General features: G+C 38.5%; 3 protein-coding genes across 3 annotated transcripts; 2 read left to right on the top strand and 1 right to left on the bottom strand.

Annotated features, from left to right (window-relative positions):
• Positions 1 to 301: 301 nt before the first annotated feature.
• On the bottom strand, positions 302 to 7718 carry LOC101158778 (COMM domain-containing protein 5). The gene is made up of 7 exons (XM_004073555.3): positions 7495 to 7718; positions 6799 to 6959; positions 6017 to 6045; positions 5872 to 5922; positions 5649 to 5744; positions 5477 to 5552; positions 302 to 588 (listed from the first exon to the last, which is right to left on the bottom strand). Exons 1-7 carry the CDS (start codon positions 7613 to 7615, stop codon positions 487 to 489), a joined length of 636 nt encoding a protein of 211 aa, XP_004073603.1. The 5' UTR covers positions 7616 to 7718; the 3' UTR covers positions 302 to 486.
• A 15-nt stretch (positions 7719 to 7733) lies between these two features.
• fam199x (family with sequence similarity 199, X-linked) lies at positions 7734 to 17088 on the top strand. Its single transcript, XM_004073556.4, has 8 exons — positions 7734 to 7817; positions 9655 to 9842; positions 11788 to 12007; positions 12122 to 12280; positions 12365 to 12526; positions 13631 to 13814; positions 14006 to 14109; positions 15572 to 17088. The coding sequence occupies exons 2-8, from the start codon at positions 9676 to 9678 to the stop codon at positions 15743 to 15745; spliced, it is 1170 nt and encodes a 389-aa protein (XP_004073604.1). The 5' UTR covers positions 7734 to 7817; positions 9655 to 9675; the 3' UTR covers positions 15746 to 17088.
• Positions 17089 to 17394: 306 nt separating this feature from the next.
• smim19 (small integral membrane protein 19) lies at positions 17395 to 18814 on the top strand. The gene is made up of 3 exons (XM_004073557.4): positions 17395 to 17655; positions 17778 to 17902; positions 18509 to 18814. Exons 1-3 carry the CDS (start codon positions 17522 to 17524, stop codon positions 18559 to 18561), a joined length of 312 nt encoding a protein of 103 aa, XP_004073605.1. The 5' UTR covers positions 17395 to 17521; the 3' UTR covers positions 18562 to 18814.
• Positions 18815 to 19212: the final 398 nt, after the last annotated feature.

A 19212-nucleotide genomic window follows, 5' to 3' on the forward strand; every position in this document is an offset into this window, starting at 1 on the left:
AAAAAAGGGTCCATAGTCTGTCGGTTGTCCAAGGTTGGCATTTCTTCTTCTGCTGATTGTCAGCCGTTCTTCTGGGTACAAATTGAGTTTATAGTTCTTTTCGATGTTATGTCTGCAGACATTAGATTCTGAGTTTCCTTTAAGCATAGCTTAAAAAAATCACAAAATCGTTCATGTTAACATTCTTAATTTTTATGTTGTAGGCCATATAAATATACGGTTGATTTAAAGGAATCACAAGCTTCTACTGTTGGGATACCTGACGATCATGTTTAAAATCAACGCGAAACAAACAAGAAAATAATTGGATTAGGAGTTTAATACAAAGACAGGAACACAAAAACACTTTTGGAATGAATCAAGTTCATAGAAGAATCTGCATCATCAGAGGAGGATGAGGGGCACGTACAACGACGAATTTCTATATAATGACCCGAATTCCCAACAGATCAGGGAGAGTCTCACAGATTAGGTCTTGAAGGTTCATCAATCTTGGATCTTCAAAATGCTCCTCTTCTCCAGATCATTCATCTCTTTCAGGATTAGAGCCACGTTGTAACGGAGCTCATGGAATTTAGTTACCGGCACCTGAAGGAGAACACGAGGAAGATTCAGCATCACTTTGACTTACATGCTGATAAAACTCTAACTAAATGTAACTTAACGAAAGAAAATTATCACCTAAACAATAAGAACTTTCTCACATCAAGTCAAATCAAGACGCTTTAGACTGAACTCCTAATATACAGTTTGACAAAAAGGTATTTGTTAGTAGGATTCTGTAAGTCGTTCTACTATAAAAGATGAGTTTGCTCCAGTGGTGGGCAGTCAGGGCCTTCAAGGCCTTCTCTGAAGGCCTAAAAAATATCTGAAACATGTGCTAATTATATTTTGTCCATGCATACTCATTAAATATTCCAAATGGTCTGTCCATTCCCTTTTATTGTGTTTATGATGGTATTGCTGCTTCCAGACAGACAGACGTATTTTCACATTGAAACATTTAACCAATCGCATTTCAGCTGTCCTTTGTTACCCGAGCAGGGTCAGAGCTAAAGATAAATTGTGTCTCTAACGAACAATATTGTTAAAATGCTCCCCAATGTTGTTCGTCATAGACATGATTTAACTGTGAGAGACAAAACGTAAAAATAATCCAAGAATCACATTTTAAAAGAATTTATTTGTATTTTGGTGGAAGAAAAAAAGTGTTTATCTCCTAAAAAGAAGCAATAATGCTGTCTCTCCTTCTATCCTCCCTTTGTCATTTTTATCAATGACACTTGTTTGAACTGACATGTATAAAAGACACCTGTCCACACGCTTAAACAGTCACTGTTTGGTATAAACGCCAATGGCCATGCATGAAAGGGGAGAATGCATCACTGTGAAACATGGAGGTGGAAGCATCATGCTTTGGGGCTGCTTTTCTTAAAATCCAGGGCACTAGATAGTCCGGCATTATGTCGTTTTTTAGTAGTTAGGGATTAGGGAAATACGGGTGGGAATTCTGACATATAGCATTAAAACTTTAGTGGGATTTCTTCTTTTCTCTTTTTTTGTTTCCTTTTACTTCCCACTTGTTTTGGACAATGCTGCTCCCATGTGAGCACCTTCAGTAACTGCATGCTGGTTTGGTCCACTCTCAAAAGTGCAGTGTAAAAAGCAAATTTAAAACTAAAAAAATTTTCATTTTTAGCAATTAACCCCCAATCTAAACGAGTCTGTTGGATTAATTCAATTCAATTTTATTTATATAGCCCAATATTACAACAATAGTAGTCTCAATGGGCTTTATACCGGTAATTGTAAAATAAACATGAAATCAAAAAGAACACAAAGTCATAAAATTCAATAGGCTAAACTAAGATAAAGTGGGCATCCCTATCCTTAAACCCTCCTTACCTCCATATGATTATCCTCAAATTGAAGCTTCCTTTGAAACTCTTCTTCACATCTACACTGATGTGTTTTTATTTTCATGGTTTTTGAACAGTTCAGACTGAACCTCGTTTGTTTTCCTTTAAACACTGCTCACATCCTTTATTAATATAATCTCATTTGGGGAAAAAAACTGTTGCCTTTTGTTTGTTTCTTTGACAAGTGAATATCGATGAAGCCCGGATAAAATCCAGGTTTTGGTTAACGACTATATAAAGCAAAAAGCCTCAGTAAAACAATCTGCTGTTTAAGCACCAAAACCAGAAAAACACGGTTCTGGCACAGAGGTGAAATAATCAGAACGAAAGTAGAGCAGTCTGTGCAAAGGTCAGGACAATTCAGGTGCCCTCCATGCCTCTTATGCTCTGCAGACCCGTTATTGATTAAATTTGTCACGCTCCACTGGCAGCGCCCTCGCCTCACCTGCACAGCGGATGTTATTGCCGCTAATCTCCCAAACGGCAGTAATCTTATTGTGTTATCACGACAGAAGGTCCATCCGCTGTAGGTGAGCTCGCTTGTGCCACTGTCCACATTTAGTTTGAAGGCATTTGATGCTGAGGCTGCTTTTACCAAACTGAGTGAATCGTAATGGGGAAAATGGCATTGTCTGGAAGGGTCAGAATAAAAGCAAACACAAACTTTATCATCTTGTAAGTTTTAAACCAAATGAATTTGCTATCCAATTCGTAGCCAATCTTTGTGGCAGATGTGCATAAAAGAAGGTTTTTATATTGGAGCTGAGAAATGACTTAGTCACTAAATGTAAAATTTTCCATCCATCCATTATTTTCTTCCACTTATCCGGGTCGCGGGGGCAGCAGTCTAATCAAAGATGCCCAGACGTCCCTCGCCAGGGCCACTTCCTCTAGCTCCTCTGGGGGGACCCCCGAGATATTCCCAGGCCAGCCGAGAGACGTAGAGTCGAGAGTCCTCCGCCCAGTGGGACATGCCCGGAACAACTCCCCAAGGAGGCGTCCAGGAGGCATCAGAACCAGATGCCCAGACCACCTCAACTGGCTCCTCTCAATAAGGAGGAGAAGCGGTTCTACTACGAGCTCTTACCGGATGGCTGAGCTTCTCACCCTATCTCTAAGGCAGGAAGCTCATTTCAGCCGCTTGTATTCGGGACCTCGTTCTTTCGGTCCTGACCCAGAGCTCATGACCATAGGTGAGCATTGGAACGAATACCGACCGGTAAATTGAGAGTTTTCCTTTCTGGCTCAGCTCTCCACCACAACAGATTGGAACAGCGACCCCATAACGGCGGACGCCGACCAATCCGTGTGTCAGAAACCTCTAAAGGCTTAAACTCTTCCACCGGGGGCAGGATCCACCCCCCCACAGAGGACAAACCCCGATTCTCTATTCAAGAGATGAAGATATGTAAGATTATAAACAACTATTTACTTTTAAAAATGTTTACACTGGACAGATATGATGGGATAAAAACAAAGTGAAATAAATAGTAATTTTTTATACTTTTCATTTTTCATTTTTAAGGTGGGGATTTTTATATTTACTATTACTAAGTAATAGTAAATGACTTTTATCTGCTTCTGTTTGACCCAAAAAACTGAAAATATTTTCAAGTAAAGGGTTAGATCTTGTTTGAAGGTGTAGATCAGACCACTTAGTAGTTTGCAGCTAAACATCAATGCAGGACTGATACACCATATAGGAAAGAAAAATCTAAAATGGGTTTTCTTAGAATGTTTTTTTTCTACGGTTGTTTGCTTTTTTTTCCCAGTTGATCCATACTCTGATATTTTTTTTCTTTTATCAAACAAATATCAGCTTGTAATCTGAAGGTATTTTTTGTTGTGGGTATCACAGCTGTGAGAATGAACGAAAATATAACGTTTTGTAGTTTTCGAACACCATTTTTAGCAACAAATCCAATTAGTTTGTGTCCCAAACTAATTTTTCCGCATTACTTTTGATTACCTTTTTACTGACCTTGACACAAACCAGGAAGACACAGATTTCTTCTAAATAAAAAAATCACATTTATTGTGACGATTGTTTTTTATTTAAGGTCCTGGATCTGTTCAAATCTGTTTAAGGAAAAGATGGAGTCTGGCGCCCCCTGCTGGGTTGTACTTCCTATCATTTTGTCCAAAAGAAATAAATAATTCTTCAAAACCATTTTTGTTGGTTGAATGCTGTAACCCTTGTGCTATCCTAAGCACTTTAACATTGGGAGTTGGGTCATCTATACCCACTAGACAGTGCTCTGAACCTTTTTTCTTCAATGATTTGTGACCTTCACTGGTGTCCATGGATTACATGAAATCTTTCCACCTTTATCCACCTTTGTCATGGTAGGGAGAACATGTGAATGTTAGGGTGGGGTCATCTAAGATAGCACAAGGGATAAAGCATCGTTTTCCTGTTTCTCTTTCTTTATTATAGTATCTTCTGCCATTTTTTGGCGCTTAACTCCTTCTACAATTTTTCAGCTATTTCAACCATTCAACTATTCAAATGTTCAGCTCTCAGCTTTTTCCAGCTATGATTTTTGGTCCTTCAAATCCTTGAACTTTTCAAGATATTCCAGGATTTGCGGGATTTTTGCCTCCACTGAAATACATGGGGAATCCTTGGTGCATAAGCTCGCTGGTTCAATACCCGGCGCTGGCATTTTTCACAAAAAATGTCTTTTTTGTTATTGAGCTGTTTTCTCTTTATTTATAGTCAACTTTGATCATTTCTTTATTTTATTTTTTTTTCCAATTATTAACCTTTAAGTTTCATTTTCATCCAGCAATATAGCATTCAACCTTGCCTTTTCTTCTGAAAATGCAGCTCCTTCTAGTTTTTTATACAATTCAAATGCTAAATGACAGCAGTGAGGAGGTGAAGGTGTCAATCAATACATGACAGTCAGAGGACTAAACGAATTGCTAGGTTTTTTTTGTGTTTTTTTTGTTTTTGTTTGTTTCATCATAGTCAGTTAGTTTCAGACAAAAGCGCTCCCAGTTCTAACTGAGTGACATTTTCAGGTAGTCAGGTCTGCTGCTGTTCAGCGCAGTCTAAAAACAGATCTAACCCAGTAAAGGTGTCAAACCTTTCTCCAGTTCCTCAGTGTTGAAAACCAAGTCTACAGGGCCATAGTGTGAGGATGCACTCCACGAAACCATAATATAGAATATAGGCTCAACAAAGACAACTGCGTCCTTTGGTGCATTTGGCACAACATCCACAGAAATGGACAATTATATTATTTCTGTCACAAAACATATATACTGGAAAAATGTCACAGAAATAACATATTTGGTTAATTTGTTTGTCTTGCAAGCCAGGAATTTTACATTTCCTAAAGTAGCGTCTTCTTTCTACTAATTTAAATGCAGGATGTAAAACATTAAAGCACCAAAGAGAGTCAAGAATTTCAGTTAAATAACAGTTAAAGCTTTAGATGCTTATCGGATACAGTCGTGCATTTCAAACATCTGTTATGTCAACATTTTAGGGAACACTGAAGGCATTAGACAATTTGGAGTGAGACTGCAACCTGGAAAAGACTCGGTACCTCAAAGCGGTGAAACTTCCCGTCAGACAGTTTCATCTGCATTAGAACTGAAGGCTGCAGGGCTCGGGCTAAAGAGCTGAGGAAACGGGAAAATACGGCTTCATTAACTAATTTTTCCCATTTTAAGAATTTTTCCCTTATTTCTAGGGGCACTTTTTTGCAGTTTGGCTACCTTGTAGAAATGGCGACATCCACTCTCCATTTAAACTCGTCCACTGTGGGAAGATGAGGATCCTTCTGCAGAGAAGCTGCCTCCAGAGCTGCTCGACTGCAAACACAAAGAGCAGTGCAGCATAACACCTTTATCATACAGTTTTTTATTTTTATTTAAAGGTCTCTGAGAAAAGATTTAACAACACCCGATGTCAACAAGTCGGGCTATAAACTCAACATACCGGCTCCCAAAAACCACACTGCAGAAATCTGTGATGAAGTCTTCAGGTATCCTGACGATAAAGCACCAAAGAGATTTTGACAAAAAGGAGCAGGTTTAAAATGATAAATATAAATGGTGGAAGTTTCATTAAAAAAAGTCTTTACCTCAGCTCTCTTAGATCTTCTTTGAAGGCCTGAAAGACAAATTAAGCAAAGATTTTTTAACAATTCTTCCATATATATAAACGTATCCCCGGCCTGCCATATCTGGCACAGTAAGATAATTCTTATGTGATCCAACACAGAAGCCCTGAAGTTGATTCTAGTATCTATTACACTATCAAAAGTCATTAAACTGCTTTTTTTCCCCATGTTATTATTAGTTTAACAGACATTCAGTTTATTAAGGTTATCTGCAAATATAGGTCAGACTTTATTTTTACTTTAAACACATTTTTACAATATATTTCAGCATTGACAACTTGCTGGATGTCCCACAATGCACCTGAGTTCAGAGCAAATATTTTGATCTTAACGACTGTCTGACACTTGATTTGTCCAAAAGAAACTTTGCACTAAAAATGTCTCAATTAGCCCAACAGAAGGGATTCAAAGGTGTAATTTTCAGATTTGATTATCATTTTCAATCTACAGCATGGACGGGTCATCAGTGTGTTGCTGGGCCACAAACGCACACACACACACTTACTTGAAATAAAAGATTTTTAGTGCCTAAAGAAAACCCACACATGCACAAGGAGAACATGCAAACTCCACAAACAAAAGCCCCAGCTGGGATTTGAACCAGGGCCTTCTGACTATAAGACAAGAGCACTAACCACTACATCACCCTGCTGCCCAGACATTTGTCTGGTCTTTTAGTAAACATTAAACATACATATAAACCAGAATGAGCTACTCATTCGTGTATTTAAGCAGCATCTCACCTCCTGTTTGAGTAATGCTGCAGGGATGCGAGTGGCTTCGGAGAGCACTCTGTGCATCCCTGCTATGATGTGGCTGAGCCTCTCTTGTGGGATGACCGTAGTCTCTGCTATCGACCTCATGGCCTCTCTGCAGTCCTTGCCCTCCAGGGCGCTGACCACAGCTGGACAAAAAGAAAATAATTCCATTCTTAAAAAACCTAAAAACACAAACTATGTCAAAAATGTCATGCCATTATTAAAATTGTCAACAAAAAGTCATTTGTAATAACAATTGCAAACTAATTTCCGGTACCTATAGGCAGGACATTTACTTCTCTAAATACACAGATGTTTAAATATTTTAGTAGATAATGGGGATAGAAACAAATGTATAACATAAAGAATAATGAGGTATTATATTTAACATAAAAAGTACTTAATTTAGGGGACTGTAGGACACAAATAAAGTACAGTTTGAGATACAGATATTTAAAAAAAATAATGTAGCAGTCATAATAATAATAGAAAATAAAAAAGTATTTTGTATTTCATGAAGTCAAAACTACTTTTGGTGGAGAATTTGATGAGAATATAGATTTTTAATAATATGCTGCATGTATATGTATATATAAAATGCTAGGAAAAAATTAAGACATGCAAACCTATCATTATATGTTTAATAAATGTTTTAATGTTTTCCCAAACAAGAATTTTTACCTTTCAGTAGCTTTCTAAACAAATCTTGATCCACATCCTTTAGACTTCTTGACATTGACTCGATTTCCGGAGGTGCCCTTCCTCCAAGAAAGCCTAAATCTTTAACGTGTCCAGAGGACATTCTGAACGTGCAGCAATATTAATCAAAATAGAAGGAAAAAACATAAAAACGAGAGAGGCTTCTGTTTATGTGACAACTTCCGCCTTCGTGCCACGTGACATATTCTTTGCTCTAAAATCTCGCGAGAACAGGTTGTGACGTGGTCAGTATAGAAAGGATTTGCAAATGGAGATGGCGGAGGTTACTCTTTAATCACACAAAGGTGGGTGTTCTGCTCCATTAGTTTCTTGGCATATCTTACACTGAATTTTTGTCGATTCAACGTGTTCAAAATAGCAAAATATTTTGTTAAGTTCCCTGTTATTGCTTTCATTGGGCGTAATTTGGAATGTTAGCTAAAAGCTAGCGGGACTAGCTTGTGTTGACATGAGGAGCTTAGGGTATTGTTAGCTTGTTGTTAACACGATGATTACCACATATTCAATTTACCTTTTTAAGAAAAATGATCTGCGTTAGTGTGGGAGCACAGTTGGTCATATAATGTTTGCATAGGTTTTTTTTTTTTAACTAATTACGTGACTTGGTTACATCCATCAAATCCCGTTTTGCCAACGGGTCTCCATGACCACAATTGGTAATTCTGACATTTTAGAATTATAACTTGGAGTAATATGATCATAAATGTATGATTTTTAGTTAATTCCTTAATGAAATGTTATCAGTGTCACTTTTTTCTGTTTTGAGATTTTGTAGTAGAAGTTTATGGCTTAAAATGTTCGCTTTTATTTATCTAAATGAGACAGATTTGATCTTAATGACTCAATTAGATGTATTCGTAACAAAAAAGGACTGGGAAAAAAGTGAGTTAAAAAAATTCACATGGATAAAGACTTGGTAAATAGCAGAATTACATTTTGGATTCCTAATTATTGCTGTTAACCCTTCAAACTTTATGGAGTCTTTCAAATAAAGGTGAGATTCAAAGGCTGTAATAACTCACTTCCTTTGGACCTCCACCACATCATTTCCCTTCCGTGGTTCTAATCCGAGCTCTTATCTGTTTTCAGCTTTCCTGGTCAGTCTAGACGGAATAAATGTCCCACCAGATGCTTTAAACTGTTAATGTAGTTTACCTTGCACTCTGTCCACATTTTAAGTGTGTTCTATTCGGTTTTTTACCTTTGATTTACTTGTATTGTAACCTTGTTGTAAAAGAAATGTGCCTTTTATTTTAAGAAGATGCATCATTTATCACTAATATTTACAAAAACACGGATGGCAGCCATTTAGCAACAGCATCATACGGTAATTGTAGGCCACAGAAGCCACTAAAGGCTACTTTTTCTGTGTCTGCACCATAACTGAGGTGAATGTGCAAAAAGTTCTGAATTAAAAACTGAAATCAAACAGTTTAAATGTCTCCTAACTGGTTTATAGAGCTGCAAAATAAGTTATTTTTGTTTTTTTATACTGCATGAAGAAAAATGACTGGCTTTAAGCATCTGACCAAGGACAGTGTGTGTACAAACAAACAAGTAAAACAAGAATTTATGTTAATTCCATTCGCATTTTAGTTTCACGACACTACATGAACATTATTAGAACATTCACTGTATGGTCACATGTCACATTTCCACACATTGTTCAGGAATGATGGACTGATTAATCTTTGCTGCATCACGTCTTTTGTCGTCCACCATCATGATAGCACTTGGTCATTTGTACGTTTATAGGAAAATAAACCTACCACGTCTCAATCCAATTGGTATTTTCCAACATCGATATAATCAATTTATGTAATTTTGAAACCTTTTTTTTAATGATATAGGTCAAATCGATACGATCAACAAAATATATTCCTTCTTTTCTTTTCTAAAAGGTTGTTGTTTTTATCTGACAATCTCACTAACAATTCCTTACCAGTGTTTCAAAACTACTTTAAAAATACAAACCTGAGATACATAGATTTGTTTTGTGTGTGAAAGTTTACTTGAGTATATGTAGCCTTTTTGCAAATGTTCTTTATTCATGTTGGTTCAAATCTGAGAAGTTTGCATGCTTTCTATTTGCCTTTGCTCACTCTTTCTCTTGTATTTCAGGTATTCCAGCTCCATCCAGCCATGTCTGAATCTCTGTACGAGAAGTTTCTGGCTCCGGAGGAGCCCTTTCCTCTGCTCTCTCAGAGAGCCAACCTCAGTGATGTGGGAACCTTCGATGTCAGCGATTTCAACTGTCAGTTGTCTTCTTGCCACAGAACGGATCCATTACATCGTTTTCACAGCAACAGGCAAGTAAACGTGTTAGTTTTTGTGTTTGGAATCTCATGTGTGATGTAAACTTTCTGTCAGGGTGAGTCTTAGTTAGGTGTCATTTTAGGATTTTTACCAGTAACAGAAAGTCATCATTTTGCCTAAATTATGTTAAATAAAAAAAATTATTTTAACAATTTTCAAAGACATTTCATGGCTACAATATATTCATGTGGATTATATACTTAATTTTTAAACAATTTATACATTTCTTGCTGCATTGCTGTAAATATCCAGACCTCTGTACAGAAAGGGCTCAATTAAATATAGAAAAGGGCTTATTTCCATCAAATGGGAGTTAAATGAAACGGCTTAGGGCTGCGCAGAGAAATAAGAAATAAGTTTACAGGTGTGTTAGTGTTTTTGGAGCCATTCAGCACAGTAATGAATCAAATGATGACTCGTCTGTTCTAATACAACAAGCAGCAGAAGTAGGGAATAAACATAAATCTAATTTAAAATACAAGCTAACACATTTATCCCCTTTCCTAGTGGCAACAAAAATAACTTTCAATGTTTGCATTGAGAGTTGATGGAACCAACCATTAAAAGGGTCCGTTTCTCACTGCAGAACTGCACTTAAATGTTAAATTTTGCAGATTTTTTTATGTAAATATGAAACCACTGATTCCCTTTCTCCTGTTGGTGCTTTCACTTGAGGTGTTGCCAGCTTCTTCTACAAGAGTTAAATTTTCCCCTGAATATCCTTTACTGTGGTAGAGCTCCACCTGTGATCACATGGTCTAAAACACTATTTATGCAACCTTTTTATATGCAAACTCTGAGCTGTGTACCATTGGACACCGCATTGGACTCAAACGAGTCCAAATAAGGCGGGAATGGAAAAAACAACGGAAGCTCAACTCCCGTAAAACATTTTCCGATCATTTTTTAGGTTTTCCTTGATTCTGCATTGATAATATTAAAGTAAATTTTAGGTGACATTTTCTGATTGTATTCATACATTTGTTCGAACATTTATATCTTTATTTTTTATGTTATCTTTTATTTTAACAATATCACATGAAAACATTATTCCCAGTCTGGCATAAAAAAGTAGCTTAGATAATAAGAATAATGTTAAGAATAAGTAAGCGAAAAATACATAGTTTAATAATAAATGTCCTCACAGAAATGCTCAGGTCAATATAAACATGGAATGTGTTTTGAATAAGGATTTTTTTTTTTCTTTCAGTCTCTAGATGTCATTGTTACTTCCCTCTTCAGGGAGAAAATATGTAACATAAAGAAAAAACGGCTAACGGGGTGGGATTAAAGTCGGTCACACAGCCGTAAATTAGAGGAAACTAACCAACAAAACACCAAGGGTGGAATAAATGATGGTATGGCTTAAACTCTCAGGTTTTAATGCGAAACACAAAGTTACTCAAAATGTAAACAAAGACCAAAAGATGAAGTTTCACAAAAGGACTAAACCAGAATCAAACTAAGAGGGAAAGCAGAGGCTTTCACAGGCTAAGGCCAGGCAGACGGCAGGGGAAGGCTGAAGAAAGAAATTCCTCTCAGGAATGCAGCCACCACTGAAGCAGAGGATTCTGGGAGCTTCTAAAGCAGAGGTGGGCACTGAGGGCCGCATTCCTGCATGTTTTCCAGCATACCCTGCTCTGGCACGTTCTAATTGGCTGGACAAACCTGAACCAGGTAATCAGCCATGAGTAGGGCAAGACTATCTGGAAATCATGCAGACACACCGGCCCTCGAGGCCTGGAATTGCCCACCCCTGTTCTAAAGTGTCCCTCCCAGACAGGCGAATGGAAGTAGCCTCAATCAGCTGCAGGATCTGCAACTCAAACACACACAAACACAACAAGCAGACACGACCAGGGGTCGTAGCAGTCGTCGGTTCTATGTTCATACATGTCCAGAATTGACTGTAAAGGGCCGTCTGTCTGTTGTGTGCAGGTGGAACCTCACCTCCTGCGGGACCAGTGTAGCCAGCTCGGAGTGCAGCGAGGAGCTCTTCTCCTCCGTTTCTGTGGGCGATCAGGACGACTGTTACTCTCTGCTGGATGACCAGGAGCTCACGTCGCTGGACTTGTTCCCTGAAGGCAGCGTTTGCAGCGACGTCTCTTCCTCCATCAGCACCTACTGGGACTGGTCTGACAGCGAATTTGAGTGGCAGGTGATTCATCTGCTGTTTTTGCTCCTAAATTTTTTAAATATTTTATAATACAAGTTTTAAATTTCCCAGCAATATCCTGACTTGTTTTTTTGATTTTTTTTTTTTTGGTCACAGCTGCCAGGAAGTGACATCGCCAGCGGCAGCGATGTCCTGTCCGACATCATCCCGAGTGTGCCGAGTTCACCCTGTTTGTTTTCCAAAAGGAAGCCGAAGCCCCACCCCCACCGCAACCTGGACGAGCTGCCGTGGAGCGCCATGAGTAATGACGAGCAGGTAAACGTACCGCCTGCAGACGCCCCGCAGAATCACTGCCTTTAGGCCACTCGGGGGTTCAAACCTCTGCGACTGCCGTCACAGGTGGAGTACATCGAGTACCTGAGTCGGAAGGTCAGCACGGAGATGGGCCTGAGGGAACAGCTGGACATCATCAAGATCATCGATCCGTGCGCTCAGATCTCTCCCACCGACAGTGAGTTCATCATCGAGCTCAACTGTCTGACCGACGAGAAGCTCAAACAGGTGAGCAGAAACACAAACACTTCCACCACATCTGATTCTCTTTTACTGTGAACCCTTTTAAAGTTTTTTTACTACTTTACAATTAGTTCTAATAATTTACTTCTTCATTCTGGCAATTTTGGATATTTTTAACTACAACCTCAGCTTCCTTTCTTTTTAAGGAGTCATTTTTTATTACACAATAATTTCAAAATGAACTATACAAAAAAACAATACCAAATAGTAAAGGTTGTCTTTGTTTTACTTTAACAATTGAGAACAAATTGTTTTTATGTTTTATAGCAAAGTTAAAAAGTGTAAGGATAAAATAAAAACCTACCCCCCCCCCCCCCCCCAAAAAAAAATCTGAAGCAAGATCAAAACAATGCAAAAATGTATGTTTGTCTTTAGCTCCATGTTTTACATCTACATGGACAGATATGCAACAATTTTGCATTTTTTTCCACTTAATTAACAGTTCATACAAAACAGCAGAAATCCTACACGCAAAATGCTTCACTTTTAGTAAGGATTTTCATCTTTTTGTGTTCTTTTAACACTAATGATTTAAGATTAAAAATAAAACGCCTTTGTAGTATAAAAGTAAAGGTTGGAGTCTGTTTTTATGAAAAAAAACGTCATAAAGCTTCATAAAGATCTTTTACTGTGCCTTAATCTCACCAATTTAAATGTAAATACCTTAAAATGAGGTTTTTGACATCAATTACTAGGTTAGATGAGGGCCGGGCGAAATGGCCTAAAAATAAAATCTCAGATTTTAATTATTTTTTTATTAGATTTCCGATTCCGACAAAATGCATGTATAAGTGTGTGTGTGTGCGCGCGTGCGTGAGTGTGTGGTGTGTGCTAGCATGTCACTTTTATCTTTGCCTGTAAACCTTATTTAACTTATGTTCAATAAAGTTTTTTATACAAACGATTTAAACTGTAATACATGAAACGACCAATAGAAGGCGCTGTGAGCAGATTAAAAAGTACTTGATTTAATGATGGAGGATTTTAGACACATCTGCATCCCTCACAGCTTTCAGCAATAGAACAGAGATGGTAAATCTTGATGAAATGCTGCGTTCTCATCGTCTGTGTCCCTCGCGCTGCGTTCAGGTGCGTAACTACATCCGGGAGCACGGCCCCAGGCAGCGGGCCAGCAGCACCAGAGAGGGCTGGAAGAGGAGCAGCCACAGCAGCGCCAGCACAGGGGGGGTCAGCGCAGTCAGCAGCAGCAACGCCAGCATGGTCAGCTCCGCCAGCTCCTCCACCGGCTCCACCGCCTCCAACTCTGTGGCAGGTGAGATGCGGCTGAGCAGACCCTCGGACTTATGGGAAAATAAGGGAGTGGCCGATCTTTGCTCAGATTATGGGTTTCCTCGCAAACCTCTGCAGCTGAAATGCTTTGTTCCTCTAGTTGATCTAACATACCTTCTGTTGTGAGGAGTTTCTTCACTAATGGTTGTATTTTTGTGTGATGTAACGCTTCAGGTGGTCCGGCCTCGGCCTGCAGTGGGGGCAGTGCCGCTAACATCAGCAGAGCTCACAGTGACGGAAACCTGTCCAGCGCCGCAGAGCGAATACGAGATTCCAAAGTAAGAGCGTGGACAGACTTGACCCCTGTGCTTTCTCTCAGCTTTTTGCCAAAATATTGAACCGAAGTGAAAGAAAAGAATTAAACTTCCCGTTACTCCATGTGAAGCTGATGATTCCTTTGCAGTTAGAAAAGTGTAAATATGCACAAAAAAATCACAAATGTATCAAGCTGTGCTATACATATATCGCAAAGGTTGGGGAAAATTCCAATAAATGTTAACCCGTAAATGTGCTAATCCCTTCATGCATTCGACCAATCGGATGGACTACTTTTTTTGTTAGATGCTGACGAGGGTCATTTGGAGTATACTTTAAGTTATGTTGACTCTTATTTAAATTCAACTGTTGCGGTGAAATGGAAACGATGTATCTAGTTCTTTTGCTCTTTGTTCATGTATCGCAAGTTATATCGTTATTGCAATATTGATCATTAATATAGCACATTCTGAGTTTTTCCTCGTATCCTATTATAAGGTCATACCTAAAAAAAAAAATCTTATATTTCAAAGACGTAAATGTTTTTAGTATATTTCTAACGTAATCAAGTGAATTATGCTTATTAATGCATGTAGGGAGTAAATCCTGATCAGAGGATTTCCTTGAAGTGTATTCTATCTTTCAAAATCTTTTTTAAAGATTGAAAAGCACCTGGAAATTCTTGAAAATACTTTTACACCTGTTAATAAATTAAATAAAATTGGGTCATTTCAAATCTGTTAAGTTTGCAGAGCTTATTGGTAGGAGAACCTGATGTAATTTAGGGGTGAACAAAAAGATGTTATGACCTTAAGAGACTAAATTGGCCTCAACTATCAACAGTTTATCTTTTTATAAAATATATTTATCTTCTATAAATATCCAAATATCAGTTTTTATCTGTTTTTAATTCATATTCAGGTTAAGAAAGATATTTTAAAAAGACTGGAAAGGATTTTAAATACATACAAATGCAACAACACAGAATTTAAACTCAAGTTGAACCAAATAAGGTTCTAATGAAAACATTTTTATAATCTTAAGAAAAAATTGATTGTGTAAATAAGTCATAGAAAGCAATATATATGGATATATCAACACTTGAAAAAATTGAATGCTAAGCTTACATTTCCCTTATTTTATTTTTCTTCAAAAAATGTCTTTACTAAGAAAAAATATTTGTCTTCTGCTGCTTTTATCTCTCGAGTTTTGTTATAATATTAATAATATATTTTAGGTTTGAATTCATGAATGACAAAATAAGTAATTTAATTAAACAAAAAAAACAAATTGAAATTTTGAAGAGTTTAAAATATGCTTTAATTTACCGGAATAAAGGTTTAAAGCTCTTAAAGCTAACAACTATCAACATGAGACCAAGTTTAACTGTTTAACAAGACTTTTTGCTTTTCGTGTTCTGATTCAAAGTGAGTAATCCTGTGACTCTAATAATAACTTGCAGGTTTTCTCCTCCCCTCCTTTCAGAAACGCTCAAAGCAGCGCAAACTTCAGCAGAAAGCTCTGCGCAAGCGGCAGCTGAAGGAGCAGCGGCAGGCGCGCAAGGAGCGCCTGAGCGGACTCTTCCTGAACGAGGAGGTGCTGTCGCTGCGGGTGACGGAGGAGGACGATCACGCCGACGTCCTGGACATACTGATGTGACAGCAGTGAATCAGTCAGTGCTCCCTCTGCGCCCGCTCCCCCTTCCCCGCCGCCGCCCTCAGCCAGCCCTGCTTCCAGCAGCCTGTAGCCTCGCTTCACGTGCTGATTTGTTTTGTGCGACACACAAGTGCTTTTAGTCCCACTTAAACGTCTGCTGTTTGTCATGATGCTTAAATGCTGCTATCGCCCTAAAATAGGAAACTCTCCATACTGTAAAAACTAGAAAGAAAAAGAAAAAAGCAACGCTCTTGATAAAACCATCACCTGCAGAAGGACAGACCAGGCAAAGGCATCGGAACCCTTTCCTTTAAGGCTTGAAACGACAGCTGATCGGGATTCAGGCGCTTTATACTTCAGATACTCGGACGAATGAGCTGGCGGACATTCGGAGCTCTGGCTGGTCTGTCTTTCCATCCGCTGAATGTCGTGGCTCCATTTCATCGAGGCCTGGGGGGAGCACTGAAACCAACTGCTGGTGTGATCCAGCAACGCATCACCACAAGTGTGATCCTGTCGCTAGAACCCAGCTATGATGTAAATAGCTGATAGATACTCCAATTACTGTTTGCTTTCAACTTGATGGAACAGGTTTATATTTGAGGGTTTTATTTTTTCCCTGTTTGTGCTAAACTGATTCAGGATTGTAAGCAGCTTAAAGCCTAAAATCATTTCCTGAATATTTTCATTCTTTTTCTTTTGTGTCACTGAAGTTTTCTTTGTGAGCACTCCTACTTAAATGAATTGATTCCTGTCAGCATTATTAAAAGTCTTATTAGTTTTTCAGAGGTGGTTGTAGCTGTAAGCTTCAGTTTAGTCTATTAATGAGGTGACGAGATGACACAACGTATACCGTAGGTGTAGTTTTTTTCTTTTTATTTTAGTTTATTTACTGGTTTTTAAAAACTGTTCTAGCCGCTTCAATCGACCACTGCAGTTGCTGACCTAAATCGTCTATTATATATGTGCTGTTGTGTGTATAAAGCTAACTATATTGTAAAAAAAAACACAGCTTTATCCTTTCTCTAGCAATGAACTACTCATTTCTATTTTGACAATGGATCATTTTTGAAGAAAAAAAAACAATGAAATCATGTGTGATGAAACATTAGTGCAACTAAGATAACAAACTTAAAAGCAGTTAACAACTGAGACGTGTGTCAGTGATGCTGTCCTACAACTAAACACTGTAGAGAGGAGACTTGGACCATCCGCAGACCAGTTTCTGTGTAATATTATCCATAAACCACTGTTGATGCTTGTTGTTGAACGCCAGCGTTGGCCGGGAATCCAACCGGCTGTTCTGAGAATCTGTAAACTTGACAAATAAACTAAGTTGTACTCTATTGTGTTCGTGCTTTATGTTGGAACTTAATCTAATAATTACAACAAACATAACTGAATAAAAACCTTTGAAATTAAACACTGCCTGCAATAATGTAGGTGTGAAGGTTAGATGTGATCTAAAAAGGCTTCCTTAACAGACAAATCTCTTACAATAGTACTTTTAATTCAAAAGTGACTGAAATTGCTTTCAAACAGATTTAAAATGTTAAAATAAATGGAAGTCAATCCCAACAAAAAAATTTAGATCTTAAATGAATGCGGTTCTGACTTCAGACTGCAGGGGGCAGCATCGCGCTCTTAAGGCAAAACAAAGAAGATATGCGGAAATGACGTATTATTTACACCTAAATGCGCAGCCTCTGAAAATGCAAGAATACTGATGCATTCCAGTGTTTTTCGCGTTTATTTAACTAAACTTGGTCACAATTATCGATGGGTTCTAACGGACTTTTGGGAAACGAGCCTGAGTCGATAGATTACTCTGTTCATGAAGCCTGGAACGAGGCAACCAACGTCTACCTGCTGGTTATCCTGGTCAGCTTGTGCCTGCTCATGTACGCCAGAAAGTGAGTACGGTTTCCCTTATGTCAGCCGCGGAGACTTACGAAACAAACGGTCTAAAATAACAATGAAAAATAATAAAAGTTGATGATCGTGTGATGTAACTAATTGTTTACTCTCTGAGCAGAAACAAGAGGAAGATCATGCGCATCTTCTCTCTGCCTCCCACCGTCGGTACCAGCCCGGAGCCAAACTTCTACGACAGCCTGCAGAAGGTCCGTCTGCGGCAGCAGCTGGAGATGTACTCTCTGGGTGAGCATGGCAGTAAAAAATGGACAACACGAACTATTTAGGACTCCTTGGTCAAATAAAGGTTATGTAGAATGAACAGGAGCTGTGATGCATTTAAATGTTCATTTAAAAAATTGGAAAGTCGAAATACCCTCTGTTCACATTTCTTTTAGCTCGCGCGGATGCTTTCTAATAAACTTATGAACCAGACTATAACCCTTTTACCTCTATAACTGAGATTAATTTTACAGCAGTAGTGTCAGAAAGACGATTATTGTGAAAACGGAAGTGTTAATTGAGCCACTTCTTACGTGTTTTTCCAAGAATTTCTCTGGAGGACACTTAAACATGTGTAGGATCACATTTCTTTTAGCTCTCAGATACTTAAGACCCACAGTTTGTAATATATTTTTTAAACAAGAATAAAGATCTGGATATGATATCACAGCTTTTTAGCTGATTTTTGGTAATTTTCTCACATATTTTCATTTAAAAAACAAAATAAATCTGATATTTTCCTATCCCTTGAATCATTTGACAGTGAAGGAAATTGCATTATTTAATGGTTCATTAATAGCTCATTTTCCCCATAAAATACCAACATCTGTCTTTTCCTCCCTCCTCCAGCCAGGAAGTTTGAGCAGCAGCAGACGGACAGCGTGCAGCTCTCCATGGAATGAGTGCCCTGTTTTGTCCAAACATCTGTTCATTTAATCACTTCCTGTGCGGTTGCAAGGACTTGGATGGCTGTCAACATGTGTTAAGACACCGTTCCCGTCCTCCCTGTGAATTTTTGGGAGGACATTTGCTTTTTGTTGGGATCCGCCAAACAGTTAAGACGAAACACTAGAGACTCTCCTAGTGATTGAAGCAGAGCGTTTGTCTTTATAAATGATTATTATTCAAAAATAAATAAAAGCACAGAAGCCAAAACGTTTCCTTTGTAGTACTTTACTTGTTGGGGGATCACCTGAGCTTGATTTTCCATCCATCCTCAGAACCCCCATGGGGTTGCTGGAGCCTATCCCAGCTGTTGTTGGGCAAAGGCAGAGTACACCCTGAACCCGTCTGTCACAGGGCCATACAAATTCACGTGCACACCTAGGGACAATTCAGAGATACAATTACGCTAGGACGTATGTCTTTGGACTGCAGAAAGAGTGCTTGAATAAACCCACACAGGCGGAAGAACATTCCAACTCCACACAGAAAAGACCCAACAAGATTTGAACCAGGATCCTCTCACTGTGAGGCAAAAGCACTAACCTTGAGTTTGTTCTGGAAGTTTAAAAAATGAAAGATAAGCTTCAGCAAGTCCAGTTTGGTCGTAC

This window comes from Oryzias latipes, chromosome 10 (genome assembly GCF_002234675.1).
Source record: "Oryzias latipes chromosome 10, ASM223467v1".
NCBI lineage: Eukaryota > Metazoa > Chordata > Actinopteri > Beloniformes > Adrianichthyidae > Oryzias > Oryzias latipes.

What these genes read in the sequence shown, in the direction of transcription:
- smim19 (XM_004073557.4), top strand. Translation starts at nt 17,522, where the DNA reads ATGGGTTCTAACGGACTTTTGGGAAACGAGCCTGAGTCGATAGATTAC. An exon ending in CTGCTCATGTACGCCAGAAA is followed by an intron (nt 17,656 to 17,777) that starts GTGAGTACGGTT and finishes CTCTCTGAGCAG; the next exon opens with AAACAAGAGGAAGATCATGC. An exon ending in GCTGGAGATGTACTCTCTGG is followed by an intron (nt 17,903 to 18,508) that starts GTGAGCATGGCA and finishes TCCCTCCTCCAG; the next exon opens with CCAGGAAGTTTGAGCAGCAG.
- fam199x (XM_004073556.4), top strand. Translation starts at nt 9,676, where the DNA reads ATGTCTGAATCTCTGTACGAGAAGTTTCTGGCTCCGGAGGAGCCCTTT. An exon ending in ACAGCGAATTTGAGTGGCAG is followed by an intron (nt 12,008 to 12,121) that starts GTGATTCATCTG and finishes TTTTGGTCACAG; the next exon opens with CTGCCAGGAAGTGACATCGC. An exon ending in CGCCTCCAACTCTGTGGCAG is followed by an intron (nt 13,815 to 14,005) that starts GTGAGATGCGGC and finishes GTAACGCTTCAG; the next exon opens with GTGGTCCGGCCTCGGCCTGC.
- LOC101158778 (XM_004073555.3), bottom strand. Translation starts at nt 7,615, where the DNA reads ATGTCCTCTGGACACGTTAAAGATTTAGGCTTTCTTGGAGGAAGGGCA. An exon ending in GTTTAGAAAGCTACTGAAAG is followed by an intron (nt 6,960 to 7,494) that starts GTAAAAATTCTT and finishes CTTTTTGTCCAG; the next exon opens with CTGTGGTCAGCGCCCTGGAG. An exon ending in CAGCATTACTCAAACAGGAG is followed by an intron (nt 6,046 to 6,798) that starts GTGAGATGCTGC and finishes TTTGTCTTTCAG; the next exon opens with GCCTTCAAAGAAGATCTAAG.